This window comes from Otolemur garnettii, unplaced genomic scaffold, assembly GCF_000181295.1.
Source record: "Otolemur garnettii isolate 467f Iridium unplaced genomic scaffold, OtoGar3 scaffold00292, whole genome shotgun sequence".
Taxonomy (NCBI): domain Eukaryota; kingdom Metazoa; phylum Chordata; class Mammalia; order Primates; family Galagidae; genus Otolemur; species Otolemur garnettii.
In genome coordinates, this window is record NW_003852687.1 from 701,198 (window position 1) to 722,062 (window position 20,865).

At 49.1% G+C, this 20,865-nt stretch overlaps 3 protein-coding genes across 3 annotated transcripts in view; all 3 read left to right on the forward strand.

The window, feature by feature from the left end:
• Window positions 1–1,402: 1,402 nt before the first annotated feature.
• On the forward strand, window positions 1,403–8,239 carry LOC100958045 (glutathione S-transferase theta-3-like). Its single transcript, XM_003803296.3, has 5 exons — window positions 1,403–1,632; window positions 3,050–3,137; window positions 4,758–4,908; window positions 7,341–7,517; window positions 7,852–8,239. The coding sequence occupies exons 1-5, from the start codon at window positions 1,521–1,523 to the stop codon at window positions 8,044–8,046; spliced, it is 723 nt and encodes a 240-aa protein (XP_003803344.1). The 5' UTR covers window positions 1,403–1,520; the 3' UTR covers window positions 8,047–8,239.
• A 2,144-nt stretch (window positions 8,240–10,383) lies between these two features.
• Window positions 10,384–13,216, forward strand: LOC100958360 (D-dopachrome decarboxylase). The gene is made up of 3 exons (XM_003803297.3): window positions 10,384–10,547; window positions 10,870–11,045; window positions 12,993–13,216. Exons 1-3 carry the CDS (start codon window positions 10,440–10,442, stop codon window positions 13,063–13,065), a joined length of 357 nt encoding a protein of 118 aa, XP_003803345.1. The 5' UTR covers window positions 10,384–10,439; the 3' UTR covers window positions 13,066–13,216.
• Window positions 13,217–16,002: 2,786 nt separating this feature from the next.
• The window catches only part of CABIN1 (calcineurin binding protein 1), a 172,723-nt gene continuing 167,860 nt past the window's right edge, over window positions 16,003–20,865 (forward strand). Inside the window, exon 1 of the mRNA XM_023508926.1 lies at window positions 16,003–16,392. The gene's annotated coding sequence lies outside the window, so the exon portion shown is untranslated. The remainder of the gene's footprint in view (window positions 16,393–20,865) is intronic.

Consider the following 20,865-nt stretch of genomic DNA (forward strand, 5'->3'; position numbering starts at 1 on the left):
GCTGTCTTCTCTCAGCAGAGGGCCTCTTAGGAAATGGGGGTGTCATTAGCCACAAGTTTCAGGAGCCCCCACGTTGCAGTTGGAAGTATGTGGCCCAGCAAAATGGATGGAGAAGTTTTGTGCAATCCCAGACACCCCTGGAATCTTCCGAATAGGCCTCACAGGGCCTCAGCTTTGTGAGGGAGGGATTAAGTGCAGTGTAATGAACATGACCCCAGGAATTGGGAAGGAGCAGTGCGTTCTTTTCACAGGGCGTGGGCCTGGCCTGCTCAGGGAGCACAGGGCTGGAAACACCTCCTCCGCCGCTTCTGCTCTGGAGCTGGGTCCAGGCGTGGTGAGAAGGCCCCTCCTCTCTCTGCCCCATCCCTCGATGGGAGGAGGGGCTTGGGTTGACCACACGAAGCCCATGCCTTTCTACCCTAACTTCCCTGAGAGTTAAGGTGACCTGACGTCCTGCTTTTGAACAATTTGTCCCGCGTCCCGCAGCATTTTAAAAAAGTCCCGATTTTTGGAAAGAATGCATGACAAGCTAGGGAACAGCGGGAGAATGGGAAGGGAATATACTATTTTCGGCTGCTGAAAAGGTTAATGTAACTCCATTTGGGAATGAAGAGGTTAATGTAACTCCACTTGGGAATGAAGAGGTTAATGTAACTTCATTTGGAAATGAGAAAGCTAATATAAACTTCCTACTCCCCTCCTCTGCAAGGTATCAGAAGGAAACTGGCTCCCTCCCTTGCTTCTCAGAAGGAGCCAAACTGTCTGGAACAAACAAGTAGCCCACCCCCCTCCCAGAGTAGGTGGCCAGACACCCCGCTTTTGGTGGGACAGTCCCGATTTTTAACAATTTGTCCTGCATCCCGCGGCGTTTTAAAAAAGCTCCGATTTTGGAAAGAATGCAGGACAAGCTAGGGAACACGGGAGAACAGGAAGGGAATATACGGTTTTCGGCTGCCATGTGGCTACTTCGCCAGGATATGCGTTTTATATTATTTTTGTTAATTTTATAATGTTAAACTTTTACAATAAATAATTGTTGAGAACTGATTATGGAGAAATGCTTATCAAAGTTTGCATTGTTGTCAGGCCCCGCCCCCCCCATGGTGTCCCGCTTTATTAGTGTTAAAATCTGGTCACCTTACTGAGAGTCTGTGTTGGATGCGCCTTTGGCGTCTCATTTCTCGTTACCATGCTCTTTCTCCTTTGGAAGGTGGATATTGAGGTCCAGGGAAAGGGTATGACCTACCTTCCCCGAGTGGGAGTAGAACTACAGCTGGGGTCTGCGCACTCGGGAGGGAAGACGGGAGAACTGAGGTGTCGCTGATTGGTCCGAAGTTCTCCGTAGCCAACCAATGGACGAGGAGGGCGTGGCCGGGCCGGGAGGGTGGGAGGGGGGCATACCTGGCTGCTCACAGCCGCTGGCTTTGCCTTAGTGGTTCCTGCTCTCCGCTCCTTCTCTGTTGTCCTTTGGGCTTATCCTCCTCCTAGATCTGCCTGCCCTCCCACGTCTTCCCCCAGCCATGGTCCTGGAGCTCTACTTGGACCTGGTGTCCCAGCCCTGCCGCGCCGTCTACATTTTCGCCAAGAAGAACAGCATCCCCTTCGAGATGCGCACTGTGGAGCTGCTCAAAGGTGGGCCCAAGGTCCCCTACCCGTCGGCGCAGTTCTCAGTCCGGCCAGGTGTGGAGACTGACGGGAACAGTCAGGCTTTCCATTGTGGAAACCGTTGCATCAGTTATTTTTAAAGAACCTTGACCTTTGCCTAGTGAATACAAAACATTCTTCCAAATACAGGTTAAGAGGGGCGGAGCAGGTGAAGGAGGAGTGTAGGGAATTAGAGTGGGGGCCAGAATATCTCTAGCCATTCTCCTGCGTGGAGAAAACAAACTGCCTCCTAAGTGGAGAACTTCCTCTCTTGAGTTTCTGCATCTACCAGCAGGAGAGGGTTGTTCCAAGTAGATCGGATCCCTTCTAGAGGGTCTCCTCTTTACCTACCCTTGCCTCTATCCCTTCCACTTTTATGTCCTCCTTGTCATTCTTCCTTTTCTTTTTCATGCTTCTCACCCATGGGGGTTCGAACCCAGCTGGAGGTCCTGTTCCTAGAAGCTGGAGATTCTTGAGGGTTTCGAGGAGCCCTGTGGCAGGATGGTGGGGGAGACCAGCACCCTCACCCTAAGCCACAGTGTGTGTTGGTCTGGCTACCAGAGAAAGACACAGCTGGGGCAGAATTCAGCGCAGGAGGCTGGGCTATGACTAGACGGTAGGACAGGCACCAGAGCCGAAGCCCAGAGGGAAGCCCCTGCTTAGCTGAGGCCTCCCACCTACTGCCCATGGCACCCCTAGCTTAAGCTGCCTTCTGCAGGACAGAGGCAGCTTCTGGAGGAGGAATGGGCAGAGGTGATTGCCTTTTACCAGAAAGGCAAAGAGGCCCTTAGGTAGGCCTCTGTAGCCCGGCTTGAATGAGGCCATCTGATCCATACACATTAGCTGGGCATGTAATATCACCTCCAGCACTACAGTGAGTGGGCTGGGTGAGGGCTGTATGTAGAACTGAGTCAGACTTGGGAACAGGAAAGGAAGAAGAGCTCAGCTGTTGGAGGAACACCTGAATGGGGCAGGTGTTCCTGGCAAGAATGAGGCTGGCCAAAGGGCTGGGAGCAGGTGTGGCTGGGGCTCTGGTATGTCATAGGTCACCAAGCCTGGTCAGAAGAGCCTGATTTCCCCCTGGCACAAGAAAAACGAGTCAGAAGGGACAAGCCTAGAGCCCAGAGAGGAGGCAGGAGGGTCAGACTTATGGATGCATCTTCCCGGGCTGGGAGGTGGATTATAGCTCCAGAGTCATCCTCCCCCCATGCTCCAAGGGGGTGGCCCTGGGAAAGGTGGACCTAAGAATCTGCGATGCAGTGACCAGCAATGTGGCCTCCTCTTCCTGGATGTTCCCTTTATAGGGCCCACAGAAAGTGAATGCCAGGTTTCAGGGTGAGGGTAGGGTATGGCAGAGACCTCAAAGAGCTCTCCCCTCCACTCACTTCACTGATGTCCCTCAAAGGTCAGCATTACAGTGATGCCTTTGCCCAGGTGAACCCCCTGAAGAAGGTGCCAGCATTGAAGGATGGAGACTTCACGTTGGCTGAGAGGTAGTGGGTCCCTGGGCTGCTACCGGGTCTTGTGGGGTGAGTCAGCCATCTGTGTGTCCACTGTTGGTGGTTCGGACCATGGCTTGTGGGCCCAGGACCTGTGCCAGCCTCAGGGTGGACAGTGGGCTGAGGTGGGCAGAAGCCCCCAGGGCTGGGAGGGCCTAGATAAGTCATAGCATCCCTGTTCTACCCTTGCATTGTACAGATGAGGAAACTGAGGCTGGGGTGGGGAGGGACCTGCACAAGATCACAGGGCCCAGCCCTCGGAAGCAAGGAGAGTACTAAGTACTGAGCAGCAGCTGCAGCAGACACCTGTGGGGCAAGTGCTATTTCCCAGGGATGGTCCCAGGGACACCCAGCAAGCTTCAGCAGCTATTTGCTGAGCATCCACAGGGGCCAGGCCCATCTAGGCCTGGGGCTTGAGCAGTGAGCACATTTACATCCTTACCCCATGGAGCTCACATCCTACATGAGTGAGCTGACAATAACCCAAGTAAACATGACATTTCAGGTGTGGATGGGTTGTTGAGGGACAGTTTCTTGGAGGAGGTGGCATCTGAGCAGAGACCCACAGGAATGGAGGTGCACGTGGTGAAGAGTGTTCTGGCTAGAGCGAAGAGTGGGGAAGAAGGCCTGAAGTGAGACGATGGGTGGGTGCAGGCTGGAACAGGGGCCAGAGTGGCTGGGGGTAAGTTAGAAAAGCTGGCGGTGAGGGCAGAGGGCAGTATGGGGGCAGAGGATGGCGCCATTGGAGGCTTCTGAGCAGAGGAGAGCTGTGCTCCAATTTATGTTAAAAGACCCCTCAGGCTGGGGTGAGAAGGCTGGGGCAATCACCCAGCACCCAGTGCTGGAGCCCCAGACCATGATGGTGGTGCAGCAAGGGGCTGTGGGTTCCGACTGTTCTTGAAAGTTGAGCTGCAGGCTTTGCTGAAGAGCTAAGGTGGGCAAGAAAGATGGGAACCAAGATTGGCTTCTAGGCTGGTGGCTGAATGAAGGTATCCTTTTACCAGGGCCACATAGTGCCCCCACGGTAGAGCCGGATTCACGTTCAGAGCCATTTGGTTCCAGAGCCTGTGGATGGTGGACAGACTCACACCCATGGAGGCATGAAGAGCTCTAGGGTCAGGCTGCACAGGCCAGATGTGACCGGGGAGACGTCAGAGAGAACTTCCTGGGGTAGGGGGCTGGAGCAGTGGGCAGGTGGAGGGAGGTGAGACCAGGTGAGAAGGAATAGACCTATGTTACCTGGAGGCTTTATCCTAGCCCCAGGAAAGTCTGAGGAAGCAGGACCATGCTTGTGGCACTGTCCATGCTTTGGATATGTTGGGGCATGGTATGTAAGTGGATCTCTTCCTTCAAGATTCACACTGAGTGCCCCTTCCGCCTGGAAGCCTTCCCTGAGCCCCTGGCCCCATCTGAAATCCACAGCACTTTGTTTCTCATTTGCTGCCTTTAGTTCAGGTGATGGGTTGGCCCAGTGTAGTCATGTGATTAGGGGCCATTACCTAACCCCTGTGAGCCTCACATTCCTCCTCTGCACCATGGGGAGAGTGAAAATGCCCCACAGAATAGCTGAAGAGTGACTGGGCCATGTCTTCTGCCCCTGCCATGTCCCCTCAGTGTGGCCATCTTGTTGTACCTGAGCCGTAAGTACAAAGCCCCTGACCACTGGTACCCCCAGGATCTGCAGGCCCGCGCCCGCGTGGATGAGTACCTGTCATGGCAGCACACGGCCCTGCGCAGTAGCTGTACCCGGGCTATGTGGCAGAAGGTGAGTCACTGGTGTGGTGGGGGGGAGAGGACACCTCCCAGGATGCTCAGAGGATGGTGATTTCTGTTTAAAAGATGCTGTTTGGGGTAGTACCTGTTGCTCAGTGGGTAGGGCACCAGCCAAACACACTGAGGCTGGCGGGTTTGAACCCAGCCTGGGCAAGCTAAATAACAATGACAACTGCAACAAAAAAAATAGCCAGGTGTTGTGGTGGGCACCTGTAGTCCCAGCTACTTGGGAGGCTGAGGCAAGAGAATCGCTTAAGCTCAAGAGTTTGAGGTTGCTGTAAGCTATGACACCATGGCACTCTACCAAGGGTGACAAAGTAAGACTCTGTCTCAGAAAAAAAAAAAAAGAGAGAGAGAAAATTCTGTTCAAACCTGAGACCTTAAAACACCAAATCCTAGAATGCTGGGGACTCCCTAATCCATCCAACTTGCTTCTCAGAGGGGAAACCAAGGCACAAGTCAAGGAGTGATTCCCTCAATGTGCCCTGAATCCTGAGTTCCTAGAAGTTAATCCTATTCCCTTTGCACACTCCATGCTCCCTGGGAATATTACCTTTTAGTGGAGAAAAAAATCTCAAATCTTCACTTTACTACACACATAATTCCCAGATGCAGAGGTATTAAATGAAAAAAGTCAAACTAGGGAGAAACAAGGAAACATTTCAATAAATGTGTATCTAACTTCTGGGTATGGAAGGACTTTCTAAGCCTAAGAACAGTTGGAAGAGCTCTACAAAGGAAAGACTTATGGGTGTTACATATACAATGAAATTTTGTACATGGAAAAAGATTAAAATAAGCAAAACACTGGGAAAGATCTTAGAAAGATATGTTAGAAACTTTATTTTTGAGGCTGGATGTGGTGGCTCACACCTGTAGTCCTAGAACTATCAGAGACTGAGACAGGAGGATCCCTTGAGCTCAGGACTTTGAGACCAGCCTGAGTCAGAGTGAGACCTCCAACTCTACTTAAAATAGAAAACTTAGCCAGGTGTTGTGGTGGGCACCTGTAGTTCCAGTTACTTGGGAGACTGAGGCTGAAGGATTGCTTGAGCCCAGGAATTTGAGGTTGCAGTGAGCTATGATGATGCCATTGTACTCTAATAAGGGAGACAGATTGAGACCTTCTCACAGACCAAAAAAAAAAAAAAAAAAGGAAATCTTCTTTGAGATGTTCTTAGAAACCTGTCAGGCAGAGATGCCAGGGAAAGATAGGCAAAGGAAACCAGCAGGGATTTAATTAAAGAACAAAGAGAAATAGTCAATAAACAGGTGAAAACATGTTTAATCTCAATAATAAATAAGTGCACATCAATACAACATATGCATATTACTTTTTACTGATCAAATATGCATATGTTTTTGAAATGTACTCTCCAAATTAATATTTGCAGAGCACTTATGCAGTGCCCTGTAACAGTGGGTACTCTCTGTTTATGAGAGAGTATAAAACAGGCCTGCTCATGACAATAAGTAGGTTTCCATAACTTTTTTTTTTTTTTTTAAATAATCTCACTGTGTAGCTCTTGGTGAGTGCTGTGGCATCATAGCTCACGGCAACCTCAAACTCTTGGGCTCAAGCAATTCTCTTGCCTTAGCTGCTCAAGTAATTGGGGCTACAGGTGCCCATCACAATGCCTGGCTATTTTGTTGTTGTTGTTCTTGTAGTTGTAATTGTTGCTTAGCAGGCCCTGGCTGGGTTCAAACTCACCATCCCTGGTGTATGTGACTGGCACCCTAGCCGCTAAGCTACAGGTGCCAGTTTCCATAACCTTAACTGTGTCTTCCCTGAACCTCTGGTGGCTAAGAGCAGACCCTCCACCCCTAGCTGGTGGGAGGGAGCCTGGTGTGTTTGAGGGCAGAATAAAGAGAAATTGAGTAGAGTGAGTACAGACCCTTGCTACTCAAAGTGTGGTCCATGGACCGGAAGCATTGCATTATGTCATCAGGAAATGCTGATGCTCATTGTTGGAAATGCAGTCTCAGGACCCATCTCGACCTGATTGGGGACATGCATTTTAACCAGGGGGATTCACACACACATTCCCATTTGAGAAGGCATTTGGGTGCAATAAGAGATGGAGTGGGAATCAAGAGAGGGTAGCTACTATGCTGGGGAGGGCTTTGTGTTGTGGTTTTTGTCATCAGGGCAGTGAGGAGCCATGGAAGGCTTTATGCAGGAAAGGGTATGGGCAGATTGAGGTCACAGAAGGATCCCACTGGCTGTCCTGTGGGAGGACCAGAGAGAGGTAGAGGTTGTCCCTGTTTGGGGAGGAGATAAGGGCTGCTGGTGGCCATGAGTTGGAAGGGGTGGGCAGAGGTGAGGAGAAATATAGAGAGGGCTTGTAGTGATGGGATGAGAGTGGGAACCAGGATGAGCTCCCAGCAGAGCTTGACCTCTCTCTGTGCCTACTGGCCTACCAGATGATGTTTCCTGTCTTCCTGGGTGAGCCAGTGCCCCCTGAGACCCTGGCAGCCACTTTGGCTGAGTTGGACAGGTGCCTGCAGTTGCTTGAGGACAAATTCCTGCGAGATCAGGCCTTCCTCACTGGGCCCCATATCTCCCTGGCTGACTTGGTGGCCATCACAGAGCTGATGCATGTGAGTGCCATGGGGTGGGGTGGCCTGCTGGGCAGTGGGTGTCCAGGGAGGAAGTCAACATCCCAGCTCACATTGTTCTTTCTGGCTGTGGAACCCTAGGTGAGCCACTTCCCCCTCTGAGCCTTAGCATCTTCATCTATAAAATGGGGTTTCAAAATTCCTCACCACAGGGATTTTGAGGAACTTCCCAGGATTCCCTGGGAGGGGGATCCCCCTGAGCCCATTAAGCACAGAGTGGAGGAGGTAGAATACAATCTTGAGGGCCATAATACAGGTCATGCTGCCTTGTGCTTGGCAATGCCCAGCCCCTCTTCCTGGCTCTCTGTCCCTATAGCCTGTTAGTGCTGGCTGCCGAGTCTTTGAAAGCCGACCCAAGCTGTCCGCGTGGCACCAGCGTGTGGTGGCTGCAGTGGGCGAGGACCTCTTCTGGGAGGCCAATGCAGAGATCCTGAAGCTCAAAGACCTGCCTCCAGCAGACCTTGCCACAAAGGAGAAGCTGCGACCCTCGGTGCAGGCTTTGTTGCAGTGAGCATCTCTGGCTGAACGTGGCAGCTGCCTGTCTCCTTGGCTGCAAGAACTTCAGGTCTGAGCAGGCTCTGGTCCATAGGACCCTCCAGACATCATGTCTGTGGCCTTTTGCTCCCTATCCCACTTTTACCCTTCCATTCCAGCTTCCACATGACCTCTGGAAAACACTTTAGTAAACATTTATTGGACCTGGACCCTCCTTTGAGTGAAATTTTCTATGGCTCCTCACTACCCTGAGGCTAAAGCACAGGTTACTGAACTTTGCCTTTAAGCCTTGCCCCACACCTCCATGCCACCCCCTTCAGGCCGAACATATTTCAGACCCCTCTCCAGCCTCCCACCTTGGCCTCCTGGCTTTGGCTCCTGCTGTTCCCACCTCACCTTTTTTGCCTGGTAGACCCTGCTGGTCTTTTGGCATTTGACAATTTGTTGCTTCCCTGGGGAGACTTCTCTGACCTCCCCAGACCCAGCCCAGAGATCTCCATGCTCCTCACCCTCCCTCAGGCTTTATGGCCCCTGGTCTGAGCATGTGGCACAGGTGGGGGCTGACCTGGTGGAGAGATGTCTGAATGAGGAATGGCCTCCATCTTCTAGGTTTCCCTCCGAGGTGATGCTGCCTCCCTCAGGTGGAGCACAGTGCTGGATCATGAACCTGCTTTCGGAGAGGGTAACCCGTGGTTATTCCTGGTCCTCCAGATGTTGCTGAACTGCCTTGCTCTTCCAGGCCTCGACACCCTGACCACTGGCTTCTCCATGCCCCATTCTGGCTCCCAGACTTGCTGTCCCTGCTCTCTCTGCTCAGGACTGTCAGAGCCTGTCCCAGACCCTTTGATAGCTGAGTCATCTGCTAGATAAAATGCTAGCAGGACAGGACCATGACAGACTCTCTCAGTTAGCCTGCCTTCCAATGGAGGCTCCCTCAGTATGCACAATTATATATAGTTTTAATGTGTAATTGAAATTGTACATATATACCCACACAATATCAATCATATACAGTAGGACCTCTGTAAACTGACCTACATCCAAGGGGGTGTAACAAACTGGTCAACATAAGGAACTAGGTCTGCTAGGCAGATACGTACATGTGGTCCATGTCTGGTCTATGAAAATTAGGTCACTATAAGGAGATTGTCAATTACTGAGTTCCACTCTGCTTGAAATTTATAATTCAAATGACTTTGCAACACTGTTGAAAGACTCCTGTTTAGCCACACCAACAGATTTTCATGTTATAATATCTTTGCCACCCACAGTGGACAGTGGCTCACCACTGGCATAAGAGGCTACAGAGCATGCCTCAGCAGGTCTTCTGACTGTTCAAGAGAATCTCAGATTCCCACACTGAATGCAAAATTGCCTGACTTCGAAAAAGTGGCAACTCATTCAAAAAATATTTAAGCAGGCTTGGTACCTGTAGCTCAGTGGTGAGGGCGCCGGCCACATACTCCCAGGATGGCAAGTTCAAACCCAGCCTGGGCCTGCCAAACAATAAATATAACAACTACAACAAAAAAATAGCCGGGCATTGTGGCGGGCGCCTGTAGTCCCAGCTACTTGGAGGCTGAGGCAAGAGAATCGCTTAAGCCCAAGAGTTGGAGGTTGCTGTGAACTGTGACTATAAGGCATTCTTCCGCGGGTGACATGGTGAGACTCTATCAAAAAAAAAAAAAAAAAGTTTAAGCCCTGCAAGGTGGCTCACACCTGTAATCCTAGCCCTTTAGGAGGCTGAGGTGGGTGGACTTGAGCTCAGGAGTTGGGAGGCCAACCTAAGCAAGAGGTAGACCCCCCCACACACACACTGTAAAAAAAAAAAATAGAAAAACTAGCCAGGTGTTGAGGCAGGCGCCTGTAGTCCAAGCTACTTGGGAGGCTGAGGCCAGAGTAACTCTGGAGCCCAAGAGTTTGAGTTTGCTGTGAGCTATGACAGGACAGCACTCTACCCAGGGCGATGGAGTGAGATTATCTTAAAAAAATAATAATTTTTTTAAAACTCCCATGACATTCGTTAGTAGGGTCGAGCTTGGAGGCTCTTACAGGTGTGTGTGTGTGTTTAGGGGGGTGGTTAGATCGTTTACCTAAATATGGGATAGGAACCAGGCAACCACAACGCGGAAAAATCTGAACAGAGGAAAACTACAGCAAGCGGGGCAGGGACCGGGCAGGGATTCTAAGGGCCGGGCCATTCAGAAACTAGAGCTAGCGCACGTCATTCTTGTCTGTAGAGGCGGGTGTAGCCTGACGCAGCCAATTGGAAGCGCCGAGTCTCACCTCAGCCAATGAGCTGCCTGGCTTCCGTGGCGCCCCGCCCCTGCGCCCTAGTTCTTGACCGCTTTGCCCAGCCGGACTCGGCAGGGTACTTCTCTACCGCTGCCACTAGTTCTTCCGTTGAACATGCCTTTCGTTGAGCTGGACACGAACTTGCCCTCCGATCGCGTGCCCGCAGGACTGGAGAAACGTCTTTGCGCGGCCACTGCTGCCATCCTGGGCAAACCTGAGGACGTGAGCGTGGGCTGGGGAGCTGCGGGCGAGGGGGGGTTGGTGGTCTGAGGTCTGGCTCTGTTCCTGCCGCTCCTGAATCTCAGTGACCTCGGCTCTTCTCCCCAGGAATACCCCGCCCTCCAAACTCTTACTTTCCGTTCGCCATGACCTCGTGGCCCCCCTCCTCCCTCAGCTGTGACTCCGACCTGTGCCCAGAGCACTGACCCCAGACCCCTGACCCCAGACCCCACAAGCCCTGCGCGTCTCGGCTCTCTCACTCCCGGGTCACTAAACATAGCCTGGTCGGCCCCAGCTTCGGGAACAACTTTCGTGTCCTCCGCAGCGCGTGAATGTGACTGTGCGGCCGGGCCTGTCCATGGCGCTGAGCGGCTCCACGGAGCCCTGCGCGCAGCTTTTCGTCTCCTCCATCGGCGTGGTGGGCACCGCAGAGGACAACCGCGGCCACAGCGCTCGCCTCTTCGAGTTTCTCACCAAGGAGCTGTCCCTGGGCCAGGACCGGTGCGTAGGGGTAGTGAGAGGACCCACCGGGACCGCTGCGCGACAGGAGGCAGTGATCCCACTCAGGGGGAAAATACATTTCTTGCCTTGCCCAGGAGGATCACATCAGGACCTGGTGCTCTGGGGACCTTTGACCCCTCCAGATCTCAGATAATGAGTCCATAGTGGCACCAGGGTGGAAATGAATTCCTGCCTTTGCTTCTCAGTGTTTCCATCTGTGAACTAAGAAGGCTGTTGTTTTTTTGTTTTGTTTTGTTTTTGCAGTTTTTGGCTGGGGCTGGGTTTGAACCCGCCACCTCCAGCATATGGGGCTGGAGCCCTGCTCCTTTGAGCCACAGGCACTGCCCTGAGAAGGCTGTTTGTAACCACTCCCCAGGGGCATCACAAGGGTCCTGTGGGATGGTCTGGGTGCTGTACCTGCCCTGACACCCTGGCAGGGTAAACCTGGATGAAGAAGCCAGATAGTCTGCTCTTCTAGAACTTTTCCAGGCTATTCAGAAGGAATTATGGGTATGTCCAGAGGTTGTGACCTTTGGACCTATGGCCCAACCAGGTGCCAGGTGAGGCTTGGGAGAGCGTCACAGATTAGTGAAAAGATCATTAGCTGGGATGTTTTAGACCCAGCATAGTCATAGCTGGTTTCTTTCACAAACCTGGAAATGAACAATCTCCAGTTTGCAACCTCCCCTTCTGTTAATTGGGGGCAGGGTAGATTAAATGACCTCCTTCCCTACAAGAAGCCCTTACAACCCAAACCTGTTACTCTGTGGCAGAGTTAAAGTTTTATGGGAAGATATGTGTAGGCTATATATCCCATTTTATATAAGAATTTTAGCATATGGATTTTGGTATCCTTGGGAGAGGGTCCTGGAACAAATCCCTATGAACACTGAAGGACAGTTGTAATACTAAGAACAATAGGGCGGTGCCTGTGGCTCAAGGAGTAGAGCACCAGCCCCATATACCAGAGGCACCAGGTTCAAACCCAGCCCCGGCTAAAAACTGCAAAAAAAAAGAACAATAAGTAGTGTACAGATGGCTGTCATGTGCCAGGTACTTTATATACAGGATCCCATAGTTTGTTTTTGTTTTTTATGAGACAAAGTCTCACTATGTTGCCCTTGATAGAGTGCCATAGCATCACAGCTCACAGCAACCTCTAGCTCTGGGCTTAAGCGATTCTCCTGCCTCAACCTCCTGAATTGCTGGGACTACAGGTGCCTGCCACGACACCTGGCTATTTTTTTTTGGTTGCAGTTGTCATTGTTGTTTAGCAGGCCCAGGCCGGGCTCGAACCTGCCAGCTTTGGTGTATGTAGATGGTGCTCTACTCACTGAGCTACAGGGCCAAGCCAGATCCCATAGATCTTTACAAGTCCTGTCACACTCCCTTTGTGCGGACAGGCCATCCCTTTGAAGTAGATATCACCCATTAAATAGATTTTACAGATAGAAAGACTGAGACTGTCATAACATTGCTTTCCCTCTCCCAGCCAGGCTATCCCAAGGTCTGCCTCTTCACTGGATACTTTCTGGCACCTCTGTGAGAGGGGCACGTTCACTCATTCCACAGATATTAGTTGGGGGTCATCCTGTGTGCCTGACCTTAGGCCGGGCTTTGAGAAAACAAAGGTGGCTGAGGCACTGCATGGCCATAGGGAGCCTGCGTATGGGAGGCAGGCTGTTCCTCTGAGCCCACAGACTGGCACAGATGATTGCATGTACAGCACACACACATGGACGCTGCTGTGTTGAGTGTCTGTCCTGGGTGGGCTTTGCTAATGTGCTGCCATCATTCCACATCTGACAGTCTCACTACTCTATAGGGGGCTAGGGGAAGATCACTACTGTGATGAGCAGCTTTGCAAAATGTCTGCATCTCACAGTGGGTTTTGCAGGATGAGGTGTTAGCTGAAATGCTGATGATGTCTTTCTCTATCTCCTGAAGGATTATTATCCGCTTTTTCCCCCTGGAGCCCTGGCAGATTGGCAAGAAAGGGACGGTTATGACTTTTTTGTGATTGGCATCGGTGAGCTGGTTGCCCCTTCCAGAAAGACCTCTTGGCAGAGAGAGGACCAAGTGGAGACAAGCTTTGGACACTCCCTTATGCAGACATTCGTGTGACCTTACAATTTTCTTCTTGACAAATAAATGAAGAGAACTTCATTATGCAAACATGTCTTCTTTACCTCCCTATACTTCTGGGTGTCCCAGGCCATTGTAGGCAACAGTGCTGGTGGATGAGGAAGAGGCTCAGGGAACCTGAGGGAAGGATGTTTCCTGTCTTCAGGGCTGCTGTCTGATATGTTTAGACTGCTCAGATCTCCAGTGGAGGGTTCAGACTAGAGGATTTCCTCTCCATGGCCATGTGCACAGGCTAGTGCAGAGGTACAGGCAGCTGGTGGAGCCTGGGTCTTCTTGCAGACTCTGCTGACCTCCCAAGGCTTCAGTCCTCAGTCTTGGGTGGGATAGGATATTTCCTGTCCACAGTCTGCTATACCAGGCAGAGCAACAGAAAAGGCTGGGCTTCAGGGACCTTTTCTGGGCATTCCAGGGATGAGAACTTCCGTCTTCTCCCTTAACTCTTGCTGAGAATTCTTTGGAGTTGTGCACCTTGTAAAACTTGTGTTCCAGAATACCAAACCTGGAAATGTAGTGTCTGTTCCTATAAACTGAATGAATGTCACCACTGCCCTCTATCTAAATACCATACCAAGCTTTTGAATTTCAGAGTATATATAGATGGAGTGAGGGAGCCCAAAGGAAGTCTCCATTTCAGTAGCTTTCAGGAACTTTGATGCAGAATTTTCATCTCATGACCCTTAGACACCATAGTAGACACCTTCCCTGCACAAACATTTGATGATACTTGTCTTGAGGGCACCAGTGAAACATCAAATTCAGATGTGAGTCTGTGAAGTCTACAGAGTTAATAAAGTTAGTTTCCAATGGAAAATGCCTGGGCCTGCTGTGTTTGTACCTGACCATTGCTGAGGACTCTTATTAAAAGCTAAACCTTGGGCTCGGCGCCTATCGCTCAACCGGCTAAGGCGCCAGCCACGTACACCTAAGCTGGTGGGTTCAAATCCAGCCTAGACCCGCCAAACAACAATGACAGCTGCAACCAAAAAATAGCCGGGCGTTGTGGCAGGCGCCTGTGGTCTCAGCTACTTGGGAGGCAGAGGCAAGAGACTCACTTGAGCCCAGGAGTTGGAGGTTGCTGTGAGCTGTAATGCCACGGCACTCTGCCCAGGGGGACAGCTTGAGGCTCTGTCTCAAAAAAAAAAAAAAAAAGCTAAACCTTGGAGCTCCTTTTCCTTGTCCTCATTGTTTCTGCACTCATCTCTCTGCCAACATGTTTCATGGGTATCCTGCTTCCCAGAGGGACTCAGGGAATGTTTGTGGGTTGAATATGAATGAATGATTGTAGTGCCCAAGGATGAGTTTCAGGTCTAGCTCACAGTAGGACCCCAAGGCAACAGTCTTCTATCAAGTCTCCCCATGTTAAATCTATCAACCCCACTGTAGCGAGAGCGCTATGTGTCTGCTTGCTTGTGAGGACTGGCCTTTTCCCACCTCTCTAGTTCTCTCTCCACGGTGCTCCTGAGTAGTGCTCCTGAGTATTGCATCATGATAACCCCGAGGTTCCTGCATTATCTACAGTTTCTCACCTCAGAACCTTTGCCACACAGCTCTGGGCTGCTTGGACAGCCTTTCCCATCAGCAGTTCTTTCAAGACACAATTTAGGGGTAAGAGCTGCAACCAAGCTTGCATGTTACTTGTACAATTTTTTTTTTAAGACAGAAAAAAAGTGATTCCATGTGGCTCTCTCTGTTGCTCTAGGTAAAGTGCTGTGGCATCATAACTCACAGTAACCCCAAACTCTTGGGCTCCAGAGTTACTTGGGCCTCAGTCTCCTGAGTAGCTGGGACAATAGGAACCTGCCACCATCCCCAGCTAGACTATTTATTTATTTATTTGTAGAGACGGGGGTCTCTTGCTCAGACTAGTCTGGAACCCCTAAGCTCAAGCAATCCATCCTCCTCGGCATCCCAAAGTGCTAGGATTACAGGCACGAGCCACCGTGCTTTGCTGTCTGTGCAAGTTTGAAACCATTTGTTTATGCTTTCCTTAACTTTTCTCGAATCAAGGTTGGTGACCCAATAAGTTTTGAAACTTCCAGCATATCAGGAAAGCTTTATTGTACAGAACTTCATCGTGATTTTACTATCTTTTAAGGTCAAAAAGAAGGCCGTAAGATTCGTTCCTATTTAAAAATCATCCTTGCTGGACTCAAGCAGCTGTGAATTCAACCACAGCGTGAAGCCCGTGCCTAAAACGCTTTATTATTAATTCCGTAGAGACGAACCTCTTTCAGCCTTAAGCCTTTTCAGCTCTGGAATTCTGACACTACCATCCCACTCCAACCCACCCGCCCTCACTCTGTTCATTTACTGGGTCTTTTTCTTTTTTCCCTTTGTTTTGCTAGTTCTATTGTATCTATGCCTTTTGGGTGTCAAATCCTTTTCGGAAAGAGGTGAGGCACGGGTAATATAATGAATAAGGATGCTCCTCCTCCCTCCTTCCTCTAAATGCTCCCCAAGTTTCCACTGCCTTCAGAGCATCTGTCCCAGGTTTTAACAATACACAGCCAAGTCATTTAGCTACTGCTCAGGGCTGGGCGCCAAGCGATGGAGCCGGGAATACCACCACAAGCTGGCGCTCTTAACCTCCAAAACTCCCCTGAATCAGTCTCCCGGCCTGACGGCGTCTGTCTACCCAGCGTTCGTCCGACGCGCGCCGGGCAGGTTCCAGGCGCGCCTTGGGCGGGGTTGGGACAAAACCACAGGAAAGGTAGAGGGAGGCTCGTGGGCCCGCGATGATTGGCTGGAGGAGCCGGCATCGGAGCCAATGGGAGAACGCCTTGTTGTCAGGCTCTCAGCTGGCCGGCGCGGAGGGTTCCGGGCTGGCGGGCTGTTGCTGTGGAGACGCCTGGTGAGTTCCCCCCGCTGCAGGTCTGGGGGCTGCACCGGCGTAGGGTAGCGGCTTGATTGAGCCTGGGGTGCGGGCCGGAGAGTCTGTCGGCGCGGGACCGAGTCATGTGAAGACGCTGGGGGTTCCTCGGGCAGCTCCAGTGCCACCGTTGGGAAACCGAGGCCGGAGAGCGGGAGGACCCAGGCCCGGCTGCCCCGCGGGCTTCACCGCTCGCGCCGCCGCCCCGCGTGCCACGCCTGAGTTGTGGCCAGCGGAGTGGTTTGCAGTAACGGCAGGAGCCACCATTGATTGAGCGTCTGCCTGGTGCAAAGCCTGGCAACCTTTATTTCACCTTCACAGCAGCCCTGAGAGGTGAGTGCTGTTATTAGTGCCTTTTACAGTGCTGGAAACTGAGGCCGAGGGCAGGTGAAATGACTTGCTCACAGTACCCCATGGGTCAGCCTTACTCCAGAACCCAAATCTTGACCACTCTCCAGCCTCCCAGGAGGAGGCCGGCCATGGCTAGATAGAGCTCATCTGACATGCCTGGGTGTCTGCACAAATGACTTGGGGTTGGGGGTCACTTAACCTTTCGGGACTTGGATTGTAACAGGTCGTAGGTGCGGGAACGTCGGATTCCATGTGGCTAAGATTCTTTCTGTGTGGCTGGAAATAGAATATCTTTAAGAATGGTCCTGTTCGGGAGTCGTCAAACTTTTGTTGTAAGTGTAATGTTGATAACACATTATTATAATATGTCGTAAATAGTAGTAAGTATAATAGTACTTAGTATTTTAGGCCCTGAGAGTCATAGGCGGTCTACTCAGTTCCAATGTTGTAGTGTGGATACTGCTAAAAGCAATACATAAGACAATAGCTGTGTTCCAATAAAATTTTACTATGGACACAAATTTGAATTTTATATGTATAATTTAATATACACATAAAATGAAATATAACCATATGTATACATACAAATTATGCAATATGGGTACTTTGTATGTCTACATACAAATTATGCAATATGTATAATTTGAAGTTACATGTATAATTTCCATGTGTTGTGTATTTTTTCCCTCAACCTTTTAAAAATATAAAACCCATTCTTTGCTCCTGTGATGCAAAAACAATGGGCTAGAGTTAGCTTGCAGAACTCTTGTCTACTCCAAACCGTTAATTATGCTGTAAGGGAAATTGAAACCCAGAGAAGAGCATCATATGCGTTCTCAGTTACACATACAGCCGCGTTGTGTCACAACGGAGCCTCAGACCTAGGCTTCCCAGCTCTTGATCCAGAGCAGGCCCTGAAACACCACCTCTTACACTCAGGATCTGGGTGCTGCTGGGTGCCCAAAGGATGCTGCTGGTCCTTATCATGTGCTCTTGGCTGAGGAAACCGTACAATAGAAGAGTTTGGAAATTTGTGAGCTTAAACTGGTGAATACTGTTCTGAGAAAATGCAGCTGCTAGGCTGAAGTCTGAAATGAATAGATATTTCCTTTCCCTTCTTTTTTTGTTTTTTTTTTTTTTTGGAGACAGAGTCTCATTTTGTCGCCCTGGGTAGAGTGCCATGGCATCACAGCTCACAGCAACCTCCAGCTCTTGGGCTTAGGCGATTCTCTTGCCTCAGCCTCCCGAGTAGCTGGGACTACAGGTACCCGCCACAATGCCAGGCTATTGTTTGGCTGCAAGTGTCCTTGTTGTTTAGCAGGCCCTGGCCAGTTTGAACCCACCAGCCTTGGTGCATGTCGTGGGCGCCAAGCCTAAGCTTTTTATTTTAAACTGATTTTAGATTTAGAAAAAGGTTGCAACAGTAACACAGAGTGTTCCCTATGTTCTTCACCCTGCTTTCCCTAATGTGAGGTTAACATCTTACATAATCATAATACAACTATAAAGAACAGAAAACTAATATTGGTGCAGTACTGTTAACTACACTACAGACCTGATTTGAATTTCAATTTTTCCTCCAAGGTTCTGGTTTCATTTCAGGATCCTGTCTAAGATCCCATGTTGCCTTTAGTGATTTCTCCTCAGTCTCTTGTACTCCGTAACAGTCCCTGGTCTTGTCTTCTCCTTTTTGGCTTTAACCCTTTCAAAGCTGTATTGATCAGCAGTTTTGTGTGATGTCCCTCAAATTAGGTTTGTCCAGTGTTCCTTCATGATTAGAGTGAGGTTGTATATTTTTGGCTAGAATGATGACAGATGTTGTTTTTCTGCTCTTTCTCAGTGCATCAGATGGAGTCCAAGATACTGATAGAACTTATTACTGGTGATATTTACCTTGATCCCTTTGTTTACTTGGTGTCTACCAGGTTCTGCACCATAAAATTACTGTTTTTCCCTTTGTAGTTAAGTATCTTAGGGCAGATAAGTTGAGAGGACACAAATTCTGGTCTTTACAAATTTGTGCACACTGTCTTCAGCAGACATCTCTGGATCTTTGTGGTGTTTGCCCAGACGTATTTTCTATTTATCTTTTTCCTTCTACATTTATTGAAATTCTGCTGAAGAGAGAGCTATACATGCTCTCATTTACTTATTTATTTGTATCAGTTTGGACCTTAGATAGTCATTTTATTCTGTGAGTTAAAATTCAGTGTTATAACTCAGTATAATCTAAATTTTTTTTGTTGCTTGTTGTGTGAACATTGGGTATTTAAGATATTTTAAGATATTCTCTAGGTATCTGTCTCCTATCAGTGGGCCTCACCGTTTTTCTTTTTCTTTTTTTTTTTTTTTTTTTTTTGAGCATGCACTTCATTTATGGCCCCACAAGGTGTTTCAGGCTCATTTTGTATTTTCTCTACCCTGACTCTGGACTCACGGTTCTTTTTGTCTTCAGCCACACAGAATCCAGTTAAGATACTGTTTTCCACAGTTACTCAGGTAGTTCTTTTCTTTCTCATGCCCTTCAGTGTGATTACATTAGTCGTCAGACAGTGAGGTTCATTGTTAATGGTTGCATTTCATTTTGTATTCCCCCTGCATCCTAGTTGAATATGGTTGTTTATTTTTGGGGATCTGAAACATGACTATGGTTCTGAGAACCAGTGCTACACACAAACCTATGCTCGGAGAAGTGTCGCCCCTCCTCATTCCTACCTCTCTGTTCTCATTTACCCTTCTTTTCACCCCTTTCCCACCTGCCCAGTAGAGGTAATAGCTGTCTTAGTATTTGGATTTTCATGTTTCTTTTATGCAAATGAACACATAATTGTTTATTTTCTTATATCCTCTTCTTATATGAAGAATGGCATGCTATAGATAATTGTGTTTGCTTGTTTCATCTAACAGTGTGTCTCAAAAATCACTCCATATCTGTTCCTAGAGCTCTTCCTCCCTCTCTCCCTCCCTCCCTCCCTTCCTTCCTTCCTTCCTTTCTTCCTTCCTTCTCACTCTGTTGCCCAGGCTGGAGTAGGGTGGTGTAAAATCATAGCTCATTGTAGCCTGTAGTCTTAGGCTCAGATGATCCTCCCTCCTCAGCCTGCTGAGAGGCTAGGACTATAGACGTGAGCCTGTAATTTTTTAATTTTGTGTAGAGATGGGGAGTCTCCTTATGTTGCCCAGGCTGCTCTCACACTCCTGGCCTCAAGCAATCACCCCGTCTCAGCCCCCCAAAGTTCTGGGTTAAAGGTGTGAGCTGCTGTGACCAGCCACAATTTACCATTTTAAGTGTACCATTTTGTGCTATTAAATACATTTGTGTTGTTGTGCAGCCATCACTGTCATCTACCTCCAGAACTTTTTTTTATCTTTTCATACTGAAACTCTGTTCCCATTAAACAGTAACTCCCCATTTTTCCCTTCCCCCTAGTCCTATGAGCCACAGTTCTATTTTTTTTTTCCTTGAGACAGTTTCACTGTTTCACCCTTGATAGAGTATCATTGGTGTCACAGCTCATAGCAACCTCTAGCTCTTGGGCTTAACTGATTCTCTTGCCTCAGCCTCCCAAGTAGCTGGGACTCCAGGTCACAACACCTGGCTGTTTTTTTGTAGTTGTCCTTGTTGTTTGGCAGGCCCAGGCTGGGTTTGAACTCACCAGCCTTGGCGTGTGTGGCCGGCGCCCTAGCCACTGAACCACAGTTGCCAAGCCCATTCTACTTTTTGTTTCTATGAATTGGATTACTTTAGGTACCTCATGTACTGTTATCATGTAGTATTTGCCCCTTTTTTGTGATTGGTTTATTTCACTTAGCATAATGTCCTCTGTGTTGTAGCCAATTACCTTCTCTTCTGAAGCATGTGTTAGATTTCCTTCCTTTTTTAAGGCTGAGTAACTTTGCATTGTGCATATGTGCTACTTTTTTTTTTTAACTTTCATCTGTTGATGGACACTTGGGTTGCTTCCAAGTGCGTTGTAAATAGTGCTGCGTCCCTCAGTTTTAAAAGTGTTTATTTGTTAGGGATATTAATCCCTTGTTGGGGGCACATGTTTTCTCCCAGTTTGTCACTTGTCTTTTGATTTTTTTTCTCATTTCTTTGGGCATGCAAAATTTCTTAAATTTTTGTGTGGTTAAATTTGTCCTTTCCTGTCTCTGGAGTTTATTTATTTTTATTAATATGAGGGTATATACGGTGAAGTTACATAGTTTGTATATGTAAAGTAAAGTCCCAGTTGTAGTTGAATCCTTCACCCAGGAGTGTGCCATGTACCCTTACATTGTATCTGAAATGATAGGTAGATGAAAGCTTACTGAACTCCCTGCCTGTTCCCCTCCCCCTTCTTGAATTTCATTGTGTTTTTCTCTCATGTGAGCCTGTAGTTGTTAATCTCCTAGTTTCAAATTAGTGTGGAGTACATGGGATGCTTGCTTTACCATTCGGTTTTTTTTTTTTTTTTT